The sequence below is a fragment of the Equus przewalskii genome, chromosome 20 (assembly GCF_037783145.1).
Source record: "Equus przewalskii isolate Varuska chromosome 20, EquPr2, whole genome shotgun sequence".
Lineage (NCBI taxonomy): Eukaryota > Metazoa > Chordata > Mammalia > Perissodactyla > Equidae > Equus > Equus przewalskii.
In genome coordinates, this window is record NC_091850.1 from 39,802,722 (window position 1) to 39,822,279 (window position 19,558).

The window sequence follows — 19,558 nt, forward strand, 5'->3', positions numbered from 1 at the left end:
TAGTCCTTGGACTGAAAACATCATAAATTGACATTACAATATTAGGTGTGTCACAGGATACTCTGAAGCCAGGCCCAGCAGAGTGGGAGTGGAGGGTGGAGAAAAAACAAAGTGCCTGCTCTGATCCGGAAGTACAGTTCAAGGGGGCACAGCTTCTGCTCTGGGGGATTTTTATGACATATGCTTTTTTCTAATCTTTGAAAGTTCTGGTTGTTCCAGGCAGATTTAACAGGTATCCAAACTCTTCTTTCTTGGGTGTCTGAGAAAGTGGTCTAATATCATCATAGTCTACTTGTTTGCATTTTAATGTATTTTAAATGCACATCACAAAATTGCATTTTTCTACCACACAGGAGATAAAATCCAGATCAGTATTTGAATATTAAGATGTGAGACTTGAGGACAAGAATCATGCCAGTGTTACACATTTGGGAATTGTCACCTTATTTGTGATGCAGGAGAACACAAAGGGAGTGTGTATATATTTCATTTTATATACACTTAGCATATGCTAGAAAACTCTATTATAATTTCTTTATACATATTAACTCATTTAATACTGCTAAATAATGGGTTCCATTTTTTTCCTGCATATGAGGAAATTAAAACAGAGAGGTTAAGTAATTTGCTTGAGGTCACACAGTTGGCCAGTGGTTGATCTAGGATTCAAACTTAGGCACTAAGTCTCCGAGACAAAGATGGCAGTCACAATGGCATGCAATGCAGCCTTTCCTGATTGAAGAAATCTTCTAGGGGACTTGTGTAGGACTGGGATCCTCAGCCCCAGCTATTCATCAGAGTCATCTGCAGAGATTTTAAAAATTTCTGATACCTGGCACACACAAGAACGACTAAATTAGACTTTCTGATGGGGGCCCAGGAATTGGTGTTCTTAATAATTCTTGTAAATGCCTTATAGGCAGTTCCTGTTGAAGATACAGAGGACAGAAGAGCTATTTACAACTTTAAGGGGCAAATATAGGACGAGAATTCACAGAAGGAAGCTAAGAGCCATGCGTTCATGAGCAGTGCAGTGAAATCTAATGTAAAATTGATTAAAGATCCAGTTAAAGACTAAATCACCTGCTGTGCATCTATGATTAATTTTATTTTGTAATTAAACTCTGTTTTAGCAGACCTATGTTTCAATGTCTTATAATATCCTTTCCCTTTGTAGGATCTCATACACATGTACGTACACACACACACACACGCACGCACACACACACTCTATCTGACTTAATTCTGTAAACGTTTCTGCTTCACATTTTCCTGCTGCTTAATGTCTTCTTTATATAATGAAATGTACACTTATTTTCCAATTCTATCTGAAAAGAAATTTCTGTGTATTTATTGCTCTATGCCTTTCTAACTCTAACTGTATTATTTCTTATTTATAACGTAATGTATTCACAAGGCAAAAGCAAAAAGAAAACATGTACCCTGAAATTTCTCTCTGTTTTCCTGTTTATGCAGCAGTCCTGAAAAGGGTTAACATTATTCAGTACAGAAATTGATATTAACTCTTCTGGGGTTTGCATTCCTCGTTGTGGCTAAATCTTGCTTATGTCATTTTTAAATGTAATGTCACTCATTTTTGGTTCTGCTTCTTGAGGGAGAACAGTGATATACATTAGAAATTCAAGGCAAGTTAATCTCCCAATTTAATATTAAGACAAGACTCTAAAGGCCATGACCACCTGCCAGGTCACCCCTTTAGAATATTGTGTGTATACTATTTGTGTCTTTTGTGTGTATATATATCAGTACCATAAGCATCCAGCCAATAAACGTTTATTTGGACTTACTTCATGACAGACACTGGATGTACAAAGAATGAATATGAAAGGGCAGTTGATGCAAAAGATTTGTAGTCCATGAGAAGAACATACGATGTACTGAGTTTTCTGACAAACCAAAATGTACTAAGACTCATGGCAGTACACAGGAAGGGACGTATTGTATCTGCCTAGGGACAGAAGAAAGAGAATTCAAAGAAGTGATGGTGGAGCTGGGACATCAAGGATGAGCAGGATTCTCCAGTTGGTGTAGGAGAATGTCCTCCAGTAGCAGAGACAAGAAAGAGCCTCAAATAAACAGTAAATAAGTAAATGCAGTCACAGCATGGGGGCTCTGGCAGCACAGTCAGAAACCAATCTGAGAGGGACATTTGAAACCCATTCATCTCATGCTGTTCATAGTACGTCAATGAGTTTAGATGATTTTTCTTTCCATAGAAATAGAAACCCATTAGAGGTTTTTTGTTTTTAATTTTGACTTTTTTTTTTTTTTTTAATGAAGGAGAGTAACAAGATCAATCTTGTGCTATGGGACAATGATGCTGATGCCTCCACGTAAAAGTAGCTGGAGGAGGAAGAAATTAAGATGCTTTTTAGCTTTACAACTGTGAGAGTGAGGACGCAAACCAGCTGAGACAGTTGCAGGGGTGATAAAAAGCAAAGGACGTATTCAATCGGTAGATTGAATACACCCTTATACATCTGGGAAATTAAAAAAACATTTTATAGAGCCCATAAATTAAATATAATCCACTTGTATTTTCAATGTATTTCTAGGAAGTTTGTTTATGTAATACCCTAAATGCAAAAAATTGAATAGACTATAAATCTGTCATGCTGAAAGTGGCATTTGATATAATAAATAATTATGTACCACAATGCTTTTTATTCTATGTTGAGAATAGTACCTGGTGAATGGTGGGTACCACTGAACATTTGTTGATTAAAAGAAGACATGAATGAATCAATAAATTAATGCCTACTTTATCTGAAAACATGAGTTATTAGAGCTCAGTTCTACTCCCACCTCTCTGACATTTTGTGTGAGAACGTCGTTAGTATTAATAAGAATGATTTTAACACTCCTGGGCTTCAATTCTTCGACGGTAAAATGCAGACATTGAGCCAGATTATTTCTAAAAGTCATCCCTGTCTTGATAATATTGATCTTAATGAAACCAAATAAAGAAAGCACAACTATCACATGACACACCTACAAGGAAAAGTAGGCCATGTGTGGCTGTATTACAAAAGCAAACTGGCTTGCCTGCTCCTGGCTCCAGAACCCACATGCTCATTGAACAGAATTCAGGAAGAAGGGATAATGCAAAGCACCTAATCTCATCAAACACAGTTATAGAATAGTACTTTTGAGATAAGTATATATGCAGGCACACACACATAAACATATGCATATAAAAGAAAACCACTTAAAATGATCATAAAATGAAAAAAGTGACTACAAACTAAGTCAAAATAAGCTAGTAAATATACTTTCAATAGGTAGATTGACAGATAGATACAAGCTATGAAAATAAAATGGGTTAAGAATCTGAGTAGAGTTTATACACATACACACAAAATAAAAATGACCAATCCACGTATGGTGCTAAATTCACTCCTAATCTACAAAATCAAAATAAGAACAATGAATGCTGGTGAGAAAACTGGAAAACAGACTCTGTTGGCAAGAATGTAAATTAGTATAATCTCTAGGTAGTCACATCTTGACAATATATATCAACATGCTGAATTCATATGCTTTTGGACCCAGCTATCTCAATGGTAGGAATTTACCAATTTGTAAAATTGTCAGTCATAGGAAAAACACCCCAAAATCCTTTAAACAGAGTGTCCACTAAAAGAGATTAATTACAGATGATTATGTGTGTTTATTATTTAATAATATTTATTATTTTAATAATACTTATGTGCTTTTATAACACGCCTCCCCAATTTATTATTTAATGAGTGAAGTAGGGTTCCACAATGTGAATAGTTCCATTCTCTTTCATGAAAATGAAATACAGATTAGTAGGTAAGAAGATAGATAGGTAGTTATAACAAGATAGATGCATGTTGGAGGGGTAGCTAAACTCTGAAAGAGTCCTAACGGTCGCTTAAAAACAGTGGCTTCTCCACCACCTCTCTATCCCATCTGCTTTTCAATCCACAGGGAAGGGGGCTCTGATTTCCTTGAGGTTCCCCTCAACACTTCCAACAGCCCTTGCCTCAAGACCATTTTGTATCTACAGTTACCTCTGCGTGGCATGAGCTTTCATAAAAAAAAAAAAAAAAAAACCTCTTACCTCTCACTTCATTCATGTCTCACATAAATGAGTTTTCTCAAAATTGCTTTTCCTGATCATCATATGAAAAAGTCCCTTACCTTGTCACTCCTTACACTGTCATATTTTATTCCTTAGCGCTCATCACAATGGGATATCATCTGTCTCTCTCTCTCTCTGTCTATATATTTGTTTATTTTAAAATTTATTCCCTCTCTTTGGGGCTGGCCCCGTGGCTGAGTGGTTAGGTTTGCACACTTCACTGCAGGCGGCCCAGTGTTTCGTTGGGTCGAATCCTGGGCACGGACATGGCACTGCTCATCAAACCACGCTGAGGCAGCGTCCCACATGCCACAACTAGAAGGAAACACAATGAAGAATATACAGCTATGTACTGGGGGGCTTTAGGGAGAAAAAGGAAAAAAACAAAATCTTAAAACAAAAAAAATTATTCCCTCTCCAATTCCCCTCTAGATAGAATAGTATCATAGAGTATTTTGGCCTCTCAATTTCACTCGTGATGTTTCGCTAGTACCCTGAACAGTGTGCCTGGCACATCATAGGAAGTCTGAATATTTGTTAAACGAATAACTGACTGAATGGGTGAATGCATGCTCATAACTTTGAGAAAACTGTTAAATCACTCTTTTGTGTGTGTGATTTCCTGTGTTTGTGTAGGTCTATTGCCCAACCATATAAAATATTATATGTAGGGATTCTCAAACTGGGATTACTAAGCCAAACACCATGTCTTTAATTAGTCTTCAACATAAATGGGAGAAAATATTGACTAATTTAATTCATGTAGGTAATGTATCCCTGTTTAATATGTTTTTTATTCAAAGTGTTATGATGATACGAATGTTTATTGGCAAAAGATTGAGATCACATCATATAGTGACTGTGAATTTAACAACATGGAACTAATTTTTCAAATACATTTTGATATATGCATATATGCGTACTAAAAATGATATCCAAATTGGTTCTCATACGAGCTATAATGCACAGTTATTTTTAAGTGTTTTAGCAAAACCCCTGTTTGGTTTTCATTTTATATCACATAGCCTTCTCCTAATGTTCGTTCTTTCTTCCTGATGGTGCCATAACTCTCAATGATCAATTTATTTGTTCTTGCTTTATTATTTATATATATACACATATATGATATTAGTACATATTATATATATTCACTTTTGAGTGACTGCTTAAAATTTAGTTTTACTATTGCTATAAATTCAGAATTTTACTATTACTAGTTACTATAAATTTTACTATTACTATAAAATAACGTTTTTAGTATTAGCTTTGATCTTTACTAAAAATTACACTAATTAATTTACTACTAATGAGAGCAGTGTTGCATGGAAAATTGAAGTGATTCAATGCTTTCCATTGCCCATTCTGCACTCCTTCTCCAGCTGCTCATAAAGGAATGGTTTCTCTGTGAGTTACATTCTTTCCGCACTTTAATGTTTGGAGATATTATGTTGTCATCCTAGATTTGAGTGACAAGAGACTAAATTTGAAAATGACCGCTACATAAGACTACACCAGTTTTGTGAACATCATTGATTATATTATTTCCTTCTTGCACATTAAGCATGTCCCCAACCACAACTCTTGGGCATTTAGTGTTTAATAGTGCCGGGAACTGGTGTGCTATACAAGCACTGAGGAAGTTAGTCTGGAGATTTACATGCTGCAGGCAATTAACCGAGTCTTCCTAATGAAGGGCATATGAAATCTCTCTTTTGCATTAGTGTGGTGAAATTCATGAAAGAACCGGTAAAACAAGCTGATATAATGGTGTTTAACTGTGTTCTTGGAAACATCTATTGAGGCAGCTCTAAGCACTTTCTAATAACTAACATTGGAATCTGTTTTTTCACTAAACCAGAGTTAATCTCTACTGTAACTGAGTGAACAGTCTTTTTTTCCCTTTTGCTGAGGAAGATTAGCCCTGAGTTAACATCTGTACCAATCTTCTTCTATTTTATATATGGATCACCACTACAGCATGGCTGACAAGTGGTGCAGGTCTGCACCCAGGATCCAAGCCAGCACATTGGGCCGCTGAAGAGGAGCACACCAAACTTAACCACTAGGCCATGGGGCTGGCCCCTGAACAATCATTTTTGATAGTATGGATGAAACCGGAGAAAAATGCTACAAGTGCAGTTATTCTTACTATCCATTGATCCTTTCGAGTTGCATAAAGTGGAATTGAATAACACGTATCTGCTGCTTCTATGACTTATGGGAGTGGTTCTTAATTTGCTCTCTTAATATTGAGCTTTAAAGAAAAAAATAATGAACATAAAGAATGCAATACCACTTTTGTAAGAAAATATTTTCCTGCATACTTAGTGAAGGTTCATATTAATATTAACAACAAAAACGTAAAAGGAAAGATACTATTTTATTTGCCTCTGTATTCCCCATTGAGCATATGGTGTGAGTCAGGTAAAAGTTTATTTGGTTTGCTACAAAATAGTTTTTGCAGATAAAATGCTTTTTTCTTCAAATGTGTCTTCAGAGTTAAATAATCCACAGCTTTTCGACTGCAATATTTATGTCTAGAATTTGGGCATTATTTAATATTTGTAGACTTTGCCCACACAACACATGTGTGATGAAAGGATAGTGAAGATCCAGGGGGAAGAGCAGAGGGAAGAGAGAAATTTACTCCTGATAAACTATTCATCCCTATAGCATTAAGGAGGATGTAGTTTTGATGAATCTTTAATACAGGTCCCCAACGCCTATTTGTCAAATAATTATTAATGATGGTACTCATATTGATGATAGTGATGACGATGATATCAGTTATCACTCTTGACATCCTAGTAATGTTTGCTTACTTTCCTTTTAGAAGTTTCCTTTCCTGGGAAAGGCTGCTGTAATAAAGCATATTTTTCATCTGTTGATATAGCTGGAATTCACCAAAGCATCTTAAAATAAAGCATTTGGCATTAAATATCTACTGAAAGTTATCATTTCTTATTTTTTCACCATTCTAACACTTTATTTATTAAAAAAATAAAGGTAACAAGATAATTCATTCTCTTAGCTTTTAGAGCAAACCTTTAAGATTTAGTTTCTTCCAATTTTGTACTGCCTGAAGAAAAAAGCCTGAAGAAGTAACTGAAAGGAAAGGAGTAATCTTGCTTTCCCAAAAGCAAGCAGTTACTGTGAATGCCTCCAAGAGATGAAGATGTTCTGTCCATTGTCTAACTTTGGATGTACAAACCACTCCTTTATGCTTAGTAAAGATTTTCTTCTGACTACCAGAAGATGCTACCGTTACAATATCTACTGACATATTTATTTTATTTATATCATTTGACACTTTTAATTTTACTTTACTCTCAACTCAGAATAGTAATTTTGAACATAACATTAAGAAGAGATACCCACTTAAAAACTCCTTGAGGAGGACTTAACTATGATTGTGAATACATAGACAAAAATGCAGGAACAAATCTCCCTTCAACTTCTCCTAGTACATAAATAATATGACCAAATGTCAAAAAATTAGCAAAGCTACAGGTAATTTACATTGCCTTCAGTGTTTTCCTATGTCAATGAACCCTTAAGTTAATTCAGTCATGAGGCATAGAGGTGCTCCTGTAACTATAATTAATATTATTTTCAGTTCCTGAATTTCCTAAATATTCGGTCCTTAATTAGGCTTCCTAACGCCATATGTTGTTGTTGATTTTTAAATTGCAATTGCAAATTACTTAACACCCTCTAAATTTCAGTAAGCCTTTAAACCTTTTAGCTTCTCTATTGATATCCTAATCATAGAATTAAAGCGGATGAGCTAATGTAAGCAGTGTCATGTTTTCTTTGGTGTGCAAATCAATAAAGCTATCATGATGACTTCCAGTTCAATGATCTAGGTACTGGAAATGGACACAGCTCTAAAAATAGATATTTAAAATATGTATCATTTGCACTAATGGCTAATATCTGCCCAACATTTTGGTTATAATAGTTAAATATTCTCAGTGACATCATATACTCACAGAATCATTGAGGAATGCGAAATTCCAAAGGAAAGTGGAGCCAGCAGATGACAGACATGACCTTGAGCTCTGTAAAACAAAGATGCTAGAGTCATATTGTCTCATTTTCCAGGTGCCTATGTGCTCCAGGTCAAGGCCACGGATGCAGACGACCCGACCTATGGAAGCAGTGCCAGAGTCGTTTACAGCATTCTTCAGGGACAACCTTATTTCTCTATTGATCCCAAAACAGGTAAATTTTTGATTAGAGACAAATTATCACCACCCCTTCAAATATTTAAGCTTTAATTAAATCTTGGCATGGATGTTGCCTATTCTAATAGTGCAATAAAGATTCAATGTGCTGCACATTAAGCAAAGGAAGATAGACTCTTAACTTGCTGCTGCAGAACTATTCCCTTTCGATTGAAATTTGTGTAGACATAAACCATTTCGTATATAGGTGTCAAGTCCAAATTTGTTAGCTAGGGATTCTCTGTATGTTCCACTTTAAATTTTCAAAGATCTGGGCTTATTTGATTTTTGATTCTTCTGGCTAAAATAGCTTTTCATTTCAGGTTTTCTTGGTTGGGTTCAATTATATTCAGTGTGGGACCTTGTCAACACGTGGTAAAATCAAGGAGCTTCTATTGCTATCTTTATCAAGGGTTAGGGAGAATGGATTTGGATAAATCTAGACATGCTTCTCACAGGGGAAGGGAGACTAACTCGGAAGACCAAGGTCACTAATTTTTCTGGTCTATGCTTTTGAAGCCAGTCACATTTTTAAGTAAAACCATTTAAATTGCAGTTTTCAAAGCCAAATATATAAGAATCTATGGAAAGTAAAGAAAATGGCAGGAGGATACTCAGGAAGATTTGGATTCCCTTTTAAATGAAATGAGGTGCCCTTGTTTCTAGAGAATTTATTTTTGAATGCTGTAGAGTTTTTAAGGAGATCCAGTCACGTGACAAGTGATCGAAGTAGGTGTTCATGTCACAGTTAAAGCAGGAACTCCACAACGACAGTTATTTTATTAACTCTTACATAGTACATTATAACATATTGTATATTGAATTCAATAATATTTATTATATTAGCTTAAAATAATGGAATAAATTGTTAACATACTGAACTAATAAATTTCTTTTTCAATTTGTAAATAAATCTTTAAAGAGCTACATCAATTTGAAAGGTATTAATTTCAGACACTATACATGCAAATAGACTAAACAGTTCAAAATTTATGCTTCCTCGTAAGTGTGTGCTAAAATCTGGAATACCAATTAGATATAGGTTAATTAGTAATTAACTATGTATTAATACTGCCTAGAAACGCAAAGTCAATTAAGTGGAAACAGAGAAACTGCAAACTTTCTGTCAACTGAGTCTGCCATTCTCTCCTCACTTCTTACTCTCCTCAGCAAGCCAATAGGGAAGAGAAGTCATCAAAAAGTTAAGAGAAACAGGCAGGAAGTTGCTCCCTATGGTAAACTTAAGAAAAGAGTAGATTGTCGTAAGGACCACATCAGGCCTTTAAGAAGGGATCATCAGAGCCGAAGAGAATCCAGAAAGGTTAGGAGAAAGAAGCTCTTTTAGTTTGGAAATAGGATCAGAGACCAAAAGCCAGAGTGTCAAGTGTTAAGAGTGAGTGTGTGATGGGGAGGTTACACCTAGAACATAAGTTATTTTCAAGAAGCACGGCAGTGAAGATAAGATGTTTGGCAAGGTCAGTGTTAAGGAAGCTTTGTGGTGGTTGTTGTTTAACTGTGGGAAAATCATATATATTTGTAGAAAAAAGGGAAATTTGTTGAGCAAAGAGTTTGGGGAAGTTGTTCAATGAAGTTTAAGGTGGTAGAACATTTCGGAACAATTAAGAAGATTTGGATAATAGGCTGAATGTATAGACAAATAATGAAGAGAAGTTATCTGAAGTATCATACATCCTTTTGTCAGATGGGAGTACTATGGGTTATTTTTCTTATATAATTACCTGTCTTTTCCAAATTTACCATAATGGATATTCTGACCGGAAACAAAAGTATGGGCAGCATATGTCTCTTAGATCCTTTCAAACTCTGAGAAGCACTCCTCAGAGATAGAGGAGATGGAAGAAAGAGAAAGGAGAGTGTGTAGAGATGGGTGAAGACGGGGGTTCAGTGTGAGGTACACTTATTGGGTTGCAGTGATTAACTCTACAGAGTGGGTGAGATTATATACTCAGAGTAATGTGGCATAAAAAAGATTAAAGATTTAATACTGGTGAAATAACTATAAATAGAGCCAATATCTAACTTAAAAAAAGCAAGATAAAATCACATAAAGATGAACATAAGCATAAAGCATGGGTTAAGAATATAATTGCTATTGTCATACTAATACTAGACAGAGGATAATTATATGAGTCAAAAGACTTGCTCTCCCCTTGACTTTACTTACTCAATATCAACTTTAGATGAATTCTAATGCCTTTAGAAAGTATTATCTTGCAGAAGAGCATGAATGTTCATAATATGACTTTTATAATTGTGTATGTATATTTTGATGTGATGCTTATTATTTAGAACTAAAGGTGAGGCAATTCTGGCATAAACTGTGGAATAGATTTTTTGAGCATTGATTTTCACTGGAGACAGAAGTCTTGATATTAACAATGCCTCAGACCACCAGGCAGGAAAAGAGTGGATGATGAGGCACTTCATTAATAGAATGATAACTAGTTCTTCATGCACAGAAACCATTAAGAAGACTTTTTGTCAAATTTATCACCTTGCGGTGGATAAGAGTAAATCAAAAATCAAGGATAATTGCAATTTCTCAGAAATAGTCTCCATTTGTTCCAGCCATATAGCTTCCTTTTATGATTCCTTTTGCTATTATTAAATAAAATGCATGAAAAACTAATATTATCTAAAATTTTCCCCATTTGAGTGTAGAATACATTTTAAAATAATTCTTAAAGGAAGAATCTCATCAAAACTTCTGGTGCCTAAATATTTATGAAGAGATAAATATAACCATTTATTATTCATTTGGAATGAGAAACTGAAAAAGATTTCCTTATTGATATTGCTATTTGACATTCCTAGCATCTCTATCGAATTAAATACAGCAAGCTTATTTATAAACAATATAAATTAATGCATTTTATGAAATAAGCCAAGAAATAATATTTCTCTTTAAAAGTGTCTACTTTGGCAATAATTTGGCTTAACTATGAAATTACTTATTGTGAATTGAAATTTACATACATTATGTATATGCCTCAAATGATATTTTAAAAACTCAAAAATGTAGCTTAACATATAAAACATTAAATAAAATTCATACTGATAATGCTTAATGTTTATAAAACATAAAAATGTCATATTAGCATATTAAATCATTATATTATATACATTTTTATGCTTAATGTTTATTATACACTAGGAAAATACTTATAATCTATAAAATGTTAAACAATAGGCATTGTAATATTTTATCCAGTGCCTGAAATCAGGATGCTAAACATCTCCATAGCATTGATAATAGAATAATTTCATTTAGGCAAACAAAATTACTATAAGTGATTGATCTCATGACTTAATTTATGTTTAAATTCTTTTAAAGTATTTAATTTTCTCCTGAAATGATTTCAAAAACTAGACTGAAGGGGGAACTAAATATTATCATTTTGTGTATCATGTGGTGATAATGTGTATTTTTCGAAATGATCTGATCCCTACTTGAGAAAGCATGATGATATTACTTTCTCTCAAAATCTTTTTAAATTTATAAACTTTGCATTTCTCTATTGTGATAAAATAGACATAACATAAAACTTACCATTTTAACCATTTTAAGTACAATTCAGTACCATTAATTACATTCATAGTGTTGTGTAATCATCACTACCACCCATCTCCAGAACTTTGTCATCAGTATCTTTTCCTTTATGTGCATTGTTAAAAACAATGTGCATTTATAGGTTTTTATTTTATATATTTATACATGCATTTATAGAATTCATATGAAAACAATAGAGTGAGAATGGAGTTGCATGCATGTGTTATTTTCTTTTTTTCCCTTTATTTACTATTCTGATATTTCATACTCAGAGATCCTCTCCCAGCCTCTGTTTACAGAAATCTGACAATGGTTGATGAGAGAACTGAGGCTTTCTCAAGATTTTTGCTCTTTGACTCCAACCATCACCTTTTATTCAGAAACAATACAAGCCTATGTCCTAAATGAAACCTTGTCCCATATCCTGACTGGTATTTATTCATCTAGGTCTTTAAAAATGTGTTGGTCTTTGAAAGCCGTATATTAAAATTAAAGCACGGGTTAGACTATACTTTGAGCTAATGCTATATAGTACTATATAAATACTTACAATGTTTTATGGCTTGAAAATGCTTTTGATATTAACTCAGAGGAAAGACTTACAGGATTCAGATATCTCAATTGGTACTGGTGAGAGAAAGATAGATTCTCCTCGTTCTTCAAGGGCAAACTAAAAGAGTATTTGCCTACACAAAATAGTCACTCTAATACTTTTTACATAAGACAAGGACTGATTATTGACATAGCAAGAGCAAGGAAAGCAATAGATGCTTATTCATGTGAGGAAGGAAAGATGTGTCAGAGAGATAGAAAGTTATTAGATTTAAACAACACATGTTACCTACTGGGTAGTTTTTACACATGTGTAGTGAAGTCCCATGACTAAAAATGTACTGCAGACGATGGTTCCCTTGTATTCTGCATTGTCACACTTCATGAGAATTCTATGTGAACTCCACTTGCCTTAATTTAGAACTCCTGGAATGCACACACCAGCAGCTAGAACTAAGAATGTTTGTCCTTGAATGGAAAATACTCCAGGGGGATGTGGTACATGCCTTTAGGAAGTTGCAGCATTGTCATGCAGAAAAGGAACTGCTGTATTCTGTGCTGCTCAAGAGGAAAGGGCTGTCAATGGCTAATATAAGTGACAGGAATAAAGAATTTCAGTTTCATATCAAAAAAAAAAAGATGTTAGTACTTGTCCATAAATAAGAGGAGCACCTCATGAGATCGTGAGCTTCATGTTGCTGGAAGTGTTAAAGCAGATGACGAGCCATGAGCTAATGGTGTTGGATTTGGTTATTATTAATTCATTTGATGCACATTTATTTATAACCAATGGCCTGACAGGTACTTTGCTACTGAGGTGCTGAGATGAATCAAGTAGATCCTCAAGTAGATCCCTGTATTTTAGGGAGATCATCAGGTCCTCTGAAGATTACATTCGAGTTTTATAGGATAAAAATCCATGATACATCATGCTATGGCTGGGTGCTAGATATAGACTGATGGAGGCAGGAGAAACTTCCTGAGGCAAGAACTCCTGAGGAAATGACTTCCAAATCCTAAAGAATGGTTAAGGCATGTTATCAGTGAGAAGTTGGACCATATGGTCTCTGAATTTCCTGCTGATGAAAATAACCTGGTAACTCTTCTTGTCTCCAAAAGACTTATTGGCAAAAAATTTTTTAAAAACCATATACTTCATCTGTGTAGTGATGGACACATTTTTGTTAATATTCTTTAAGAATGCACTAGCTTTGCAAACAATCCACTTCACATTTTAGTCTATTTTAAGACTGTGATGAAATGAAACTCTAACTTTTCATATGAACTTCTGCAAAGCAGATCTCTCATAACTGTTTTAAACACAATTAGCTGTGAATTGTAAAAAGAAACTTACGTTATCGCAGATAAAGTTAAGGTTCCCATCTTTAACTATCATTATTTTACTATCCTGCCATCTATTAGCTATTCCCAACAGATTTGTGCATTAATGCTTCCTTCAAATCATTTTAAAAGTTTAACCACGACATGGCCAACACTAGAGTCTGTGATCTACTAAAAGAGATCATTTTCAAGTGAGAAAATAACCTTTAACTAAGTTGGGTTTTTTTTCGTAATACATTAGTTATACACACAGTATTCACATAGGTCTAAACTAACAACTCCATCTTACTCAAAATTACATCTTGAGTATTTTGGTCAATAATATCCAAGATTACTAGTAATATATTAAATCATATTCTGTCTTGAAAGATACATGTTCTTTTCCACATGTTACCTAAATTGTTGTTAGATGTTAATTCATTTATTTCACTAATATTTATTGTGTACCTACTATATTCCTGGCATTACTCTAGAAATAGATATCCTACAGCGAAGAAAAAATAAAGAAAAAAACCCATCATAAGGAATATACATTCTGTTTTGGGGAACACGAAACAAACAGAATAAATAAGTGAAATATATGGTGTTTTGAATAGCAATAAGGGCTAAGGAGGAAATTATAAAATAGAGAAAAGGCAAATGACATGCTGGGATATGACATATCTGTTGTAGGCAAGATAATGATTTCCCAGAAACGTCCGTGTCCTAGTTCCCGGACCCTGTGAATATGCTATGTAACATCATGATGGGGAATTAAATTTGCAAATGGAATTAAGGTTTGCTAATCACTTGAAGTTGAGGTGGGGAGATTATTCTGCATTATCTGAATGGACTAAATTTAATTGCATGTGTTCTTCTAAGAGGGATGCAGGTGAGTCAGAGCCCAGGAAAGATTTGAAGATGCTATGCTGCTACCTTAGAAGATGAGGGAAGACAGGCAGAAGTCAGAGAGTTTAGGCATCTTCTGGAAGATTTAAAGTCTTTAGAAAGGAATTCATCGTGCCAACACCTTGATTTTAGTTCAGCAAGACCCATGTTGGACTTTTAATGTTCAGAATTGTAAGATAATAAGTTTGTGTTATTTTTAGATCAGTAAGTTTGTGGTAATTTCTTACAGAAGCAACAGGAAACTAATTCAGTATAGAATTTTAGATGGGATGACCAACAAAGTCCTATGATAATGACTTTGAGAACAGATATGAAGGAAGTGGAAGAGTCGTTCTTGAGTAAACCTTGGGAAGAACATTTCTGGCAAAGGGAAGAGAGTGTGCAAAGCTCTAGTGAATGAAGGAGGGAGTTAGGAAAAATAAACTCAGGAAGTTAAGTGGGAAGGTGGGGATTGTGCAAGGTATTTACCCGGAGTGACCCGGACAGTCTCTGAGCATTTCAGAGTAGAGGGGCACTGTGACCTGGTTCATACTCTGACCTCACCACCATGGCTGCTCTTTTAAGAACAAACTAGTGGCCTAGGACTCCTTTGGACTCTAATCTTCAGTGAATGGAAGATAGAGCCATTCATCCACTGTTTATCTATCTTTCTATATCTATCTATCTATCATCTATCTATCTATCTTTCTAATAGTCTCAAAATAATAATGAACATATTTCCAGCTTTCTTGAGATATAAGTGAAATATGACATTGTGTAAGTTTAAAGTATACAACGTGTTAGCCAAAGCCTCTATCACATCACATAATTACCATTTCTTTTCTGTGGTGAGAACTTTTAAGAGCTACTCTCTTAGCAATTTTTAAGTGTATAATACAGTAATATTCACTACAATCACCATGCTATACATTAGATCCCCAGAACTTATGTGTCTTATAACTGGAAGTTTGTGCCTTCTGACCAGCATCTCCCCCGTTTCCCCAACCCCACATCCCCACTCACACGCACATATATACTACATCTTTGTCCAGTCATCTGTTGACTTAGGTTGTTTCCATACCTTGGCTGTTGTGAATCATGCTGCAATGAACAGGGAGGTGCAGATATCTCTTTGAGATCCTGCTTTCATTTCCTCTGGATATATACCTAGAAGTGGGGCTCCTGGATAATATGGTAGTCCTACTTCTAATTTTTTGAGGAACCTTCATATGGTATTCCATAGTGGCAGTACTAATATACATTCTCGCCAATAGTGTACAAGGGTTTCCTTATCTCCACATCCTCATCACTATTTGTTATCTCTTGGAATTTTGACGACAGCCGTTCTAATAAGTATGAGATGATATCTCACTGTGGTTTTGATTTGCATTTCCCTAGTAATTAGTGATGTCAACCAACTTTTTCATGTAAGTATTGGCCATGACTTTTTTGGAGAAATGTCTATTTAGTTCTTCTGCCCATTTTTTAATCAGATTGTTTGGTTTTTTATTATTTAGCTGCATGAGTTCTTTTATATTTTGGGTATTAACCCCTTATAAGAGATACGATTTGCCAATATTTTCTCCCCTTCCATAGGTTGCCTTTTCATTTTGTTGATTGCTTCTTTTGCTGTGCAGCTTTGTAGTTTGATGTAGTCTCATTTGTTGAGTCTCAAGATGCTTCCTCAGAGGGTTGATTTATCTTTGAAAACTACTATGTTACTTCTTCTTTCCCACTCTGTGGTCTTATTTTACATCATCCTTCCCCATAGTGGTAGATATGCTGCAGCCATATCAGCCTCTGGCTGCTTTCTTGCGCGCCTTGAAGAAGCAGTGCTTTCCTGTTTTCCCTCCCTAGGATGCTCTTCCCTGTGTTTTCAGCTCTGCCTCCTCCTCTTCTCTGGGATCACAGCTCTAAAGCTTTTCTTCAGAAAGAACCTTCCTGACACCATCTGCAAATGCGCTTGATTTCATTTTCTCATAACACTAATCGCCATCTGAAATTATCTTAATTATTTAAGTGCCTCTTTATGGTCTCTTCACCACTCCACATGAACACATATCTATTAAGTGTACATTCTATGAAAGAACCTTGTACAGAGACTCTATAATTTATTATTCCAGATGAAAACAGATGACACCCAATTGGGCAATTTGAAATTAGCTAATAAAAAGACTCTTTGTGAAAGTGCGAGCAGGCTTCATGGAAGCTATAAGGGATAGGGCAGAATCTGGAGAAGGAATAACAAGTAGCTGTGGTCACCACACTAGGGCTGAAGGAATGAGCGGGGCCCGGAGACACATGCATGTGTTCAGTGAGGGACTATGGCCGGGGACAGTGTGGCTTATGGGGGATCCACGGAAAGAAAACTCAGCCTCATTCCCCTTATACCATCCAATCTCCTGCCAATTAGCAACCAGAAGCGGGAGAGCAGAGAGAAGTCCAGAAAAGTATACAAAGTGAAAACGGAGGGGCCAATGAAAGAGTATTAACCATTATAACCTCAAACCTAATAGCAGCACCTGCGTGAATATTTTAGTACAAGTGTTGACTGAATTTATTGTCCCATGTCTCAATCATGCAATTCAACACTCAATTCAAGAAATAACTCTGTAAAACCATATCCTGGATTATCACATGTAATGTTTTATGATTTTACAAAATTAGCTGAGATGCACCAAATCTGGGGGGGCTTGCACACATGAGGGTGATTGCAAAGGGAGAATGTAGCCCCTGGCAGATTAGTGTCTCTTGATATATCATTTTAAGTTTATAACTCTCTCAACCATACATGTCCACGTATATTGGCAGAAACAAAATCTGATTATTTTACTCATTCTTGTTTTCACTCTAATTGTCTTGATTAATGTTGGAAAGTTCATCGGGTACAAGACACTCAAATTATAACAGGTTTCAATGTATACTTGCCTATCTACACTTTTCATCCAATAAATATAATTTATTTAAGAAATATTTCAAATGAATTAAGTTTGTGGAGTATTTATACTATTTTATGAAACATGTGGGGTTTTTTTTCTTTTTAGGCTTCAGCTATTATCATACAAGCCTGTCACTATATCTTTGTATACAAATACTGAAAATAGAGATAGACACATGAACTTAAACCTGAGAACTGAAATATTAGAATGTAGCATTTCCGCTGCTGGTTACATTCTATCGTTGCAGTGCATTAGCCCAGTGCTTTGCAAGTTTTCTCCTTACTCAAGACCGTGCAGTCCATTTTTTGCTTATTTGTTTTTAAATGTTAGGCAATTACTAAACAATGGATGAGCATAAAAAAGCAACTTCTTGAAAAGGAGATTTTTCTTCCCAGGCTTTTTCAGTAGACCACAGTATTTGAAGATTTCTCTTATCACATTGAACTTGGTAGTCTGCCTGATTCCCTAGATTCAACTCCAAAAATTCTAGAAATGCCATATTTTATTTCTCTAGGACAGTGGTTCTTAAACGGAAATGGTGGTGGAGAAAGGGAAGCCCACCATGTTCATCAGAGAAGATTTTCTTTGAAACTACGCATACAACCCTTTCCTCTCTCTGGATTCTAATGATTCTAATCTACAGTCTTCCAGTCGAGCCACATTCCACTAACTGGAGGGCTGGAAGCCACAGATAGGATAGAGCAGGAGGAGGGCAGGGCAGTTTGGGGCCTTGATGACAATTGGAACATATCAACAGAAAAAAAAATCTAGTCTTAAATAAGTCTAATCATGCCTATTTGCTCTTTTTTCATACCATCTTACTATTTATGTATTTTTTATATAAAGTATAAAATTTATATATATATAGCATATTTATAAATTTTCATATTGGAAAATTTTTATTAGAAATGAATTGAGAAAAGTAAAAATTATATGTATAACTCATATTGGAAATGATATATATATGTATGATTCATACGTGAATCATATATATTTGTATTCCATATTCATTTTGGAAAAGAATTGAGTAAAGATAGATCTAGCTAAGAACAGGACAATAGCACACATATGAATTAAACCCAGGCATTTATCTAGAAGATGTAAATGTTATAAGACAGGCAGAAGTCATGTAGCTTATGGCATGTAGGGCCAGGCCACTGAGATGCAGAAATAAAGAATCTTAGTTAAGAGTCTTCGAAATGAAACATAAGGAATCTGAGCTGAAGAGAGGACAAACATTGAATTAAAATGGTGTCAGTACCAGTGTATGAATAGAGCAGTTGTAGCAAAAAAAAGAGCTTGCCTTTTTTGCAACTATTTCCTGCCAAGGGTCAGAAGAAATTTTAGATTGTAGTTAAGTCTGAATTAGCAACAGAACAGCATATGGTTAAGTTGATAGTGGAAAGTGCAGATAAAATGAGGATGCATATTCAGTCTACGATTTGGGTGCTATACTTTGTGTTGATGGTTGATATGATCTTTGTTATTTATATATGCTACTTTATTTAAGAAACAACACTATCTAAGACACATGGGTTTAAGACAAATGCTTGGCGATCTCTTCCTAAAACCGTTGACTACAGATTGGAATTTGGTATAAAATTTATTCATAATTGTACTTGCAACAAGTAGAGAAGGTTTTAGTTATTTCACTCTGAATAAATATAAATATAACTTAGTTCTACATTTAGGCGCAAGGGAAGAAAATGAGTCAGATATGTAAATATGCATATGTACTGTATGATTCAGAACCGTAAATTTAATTATCTATAGATTCATTCATTCATTCAGCCAGTCATTCAACTAGTCAGTTGGTCACCACGTTCTTATTGAGTTCATTTTAAATGGCAGGCACTATCCTAGATGCTGGAGTATCTTGGTGACAAGAGAGACAATGTCCTTACAATGGGAAAGCTTAATGAAATCTAAGTGA

The 19,558-nt window shown here is 35.0% G+C and overlaps 1 protein-coding gene across 6 annotated transcripts in view; it reads left to right on the forward strand.

The window, feature by feature from the left end:
- CDH12 (cadherin 12) overlaps nt 1-19,558 on the forward strand; it is a 936,971-nt gene that overhangs the window by 833,511 nt on the left and 83,902 nt on the right. For all 6 annotated transcript variants that reach the window (XM_070587153.1, XM_070587154.1, XM_070587157.1 and 3 more), the window contains one exon: nt 8,234-8,353. In XM_070587153.1, coding sequence (XP_070443254.1) covers nt 8,234-8,353 — 120 coding nt within the window. The remainder of the gene's footprint in view (nt 1-8,233; nt 8,354-19,558) is intronic.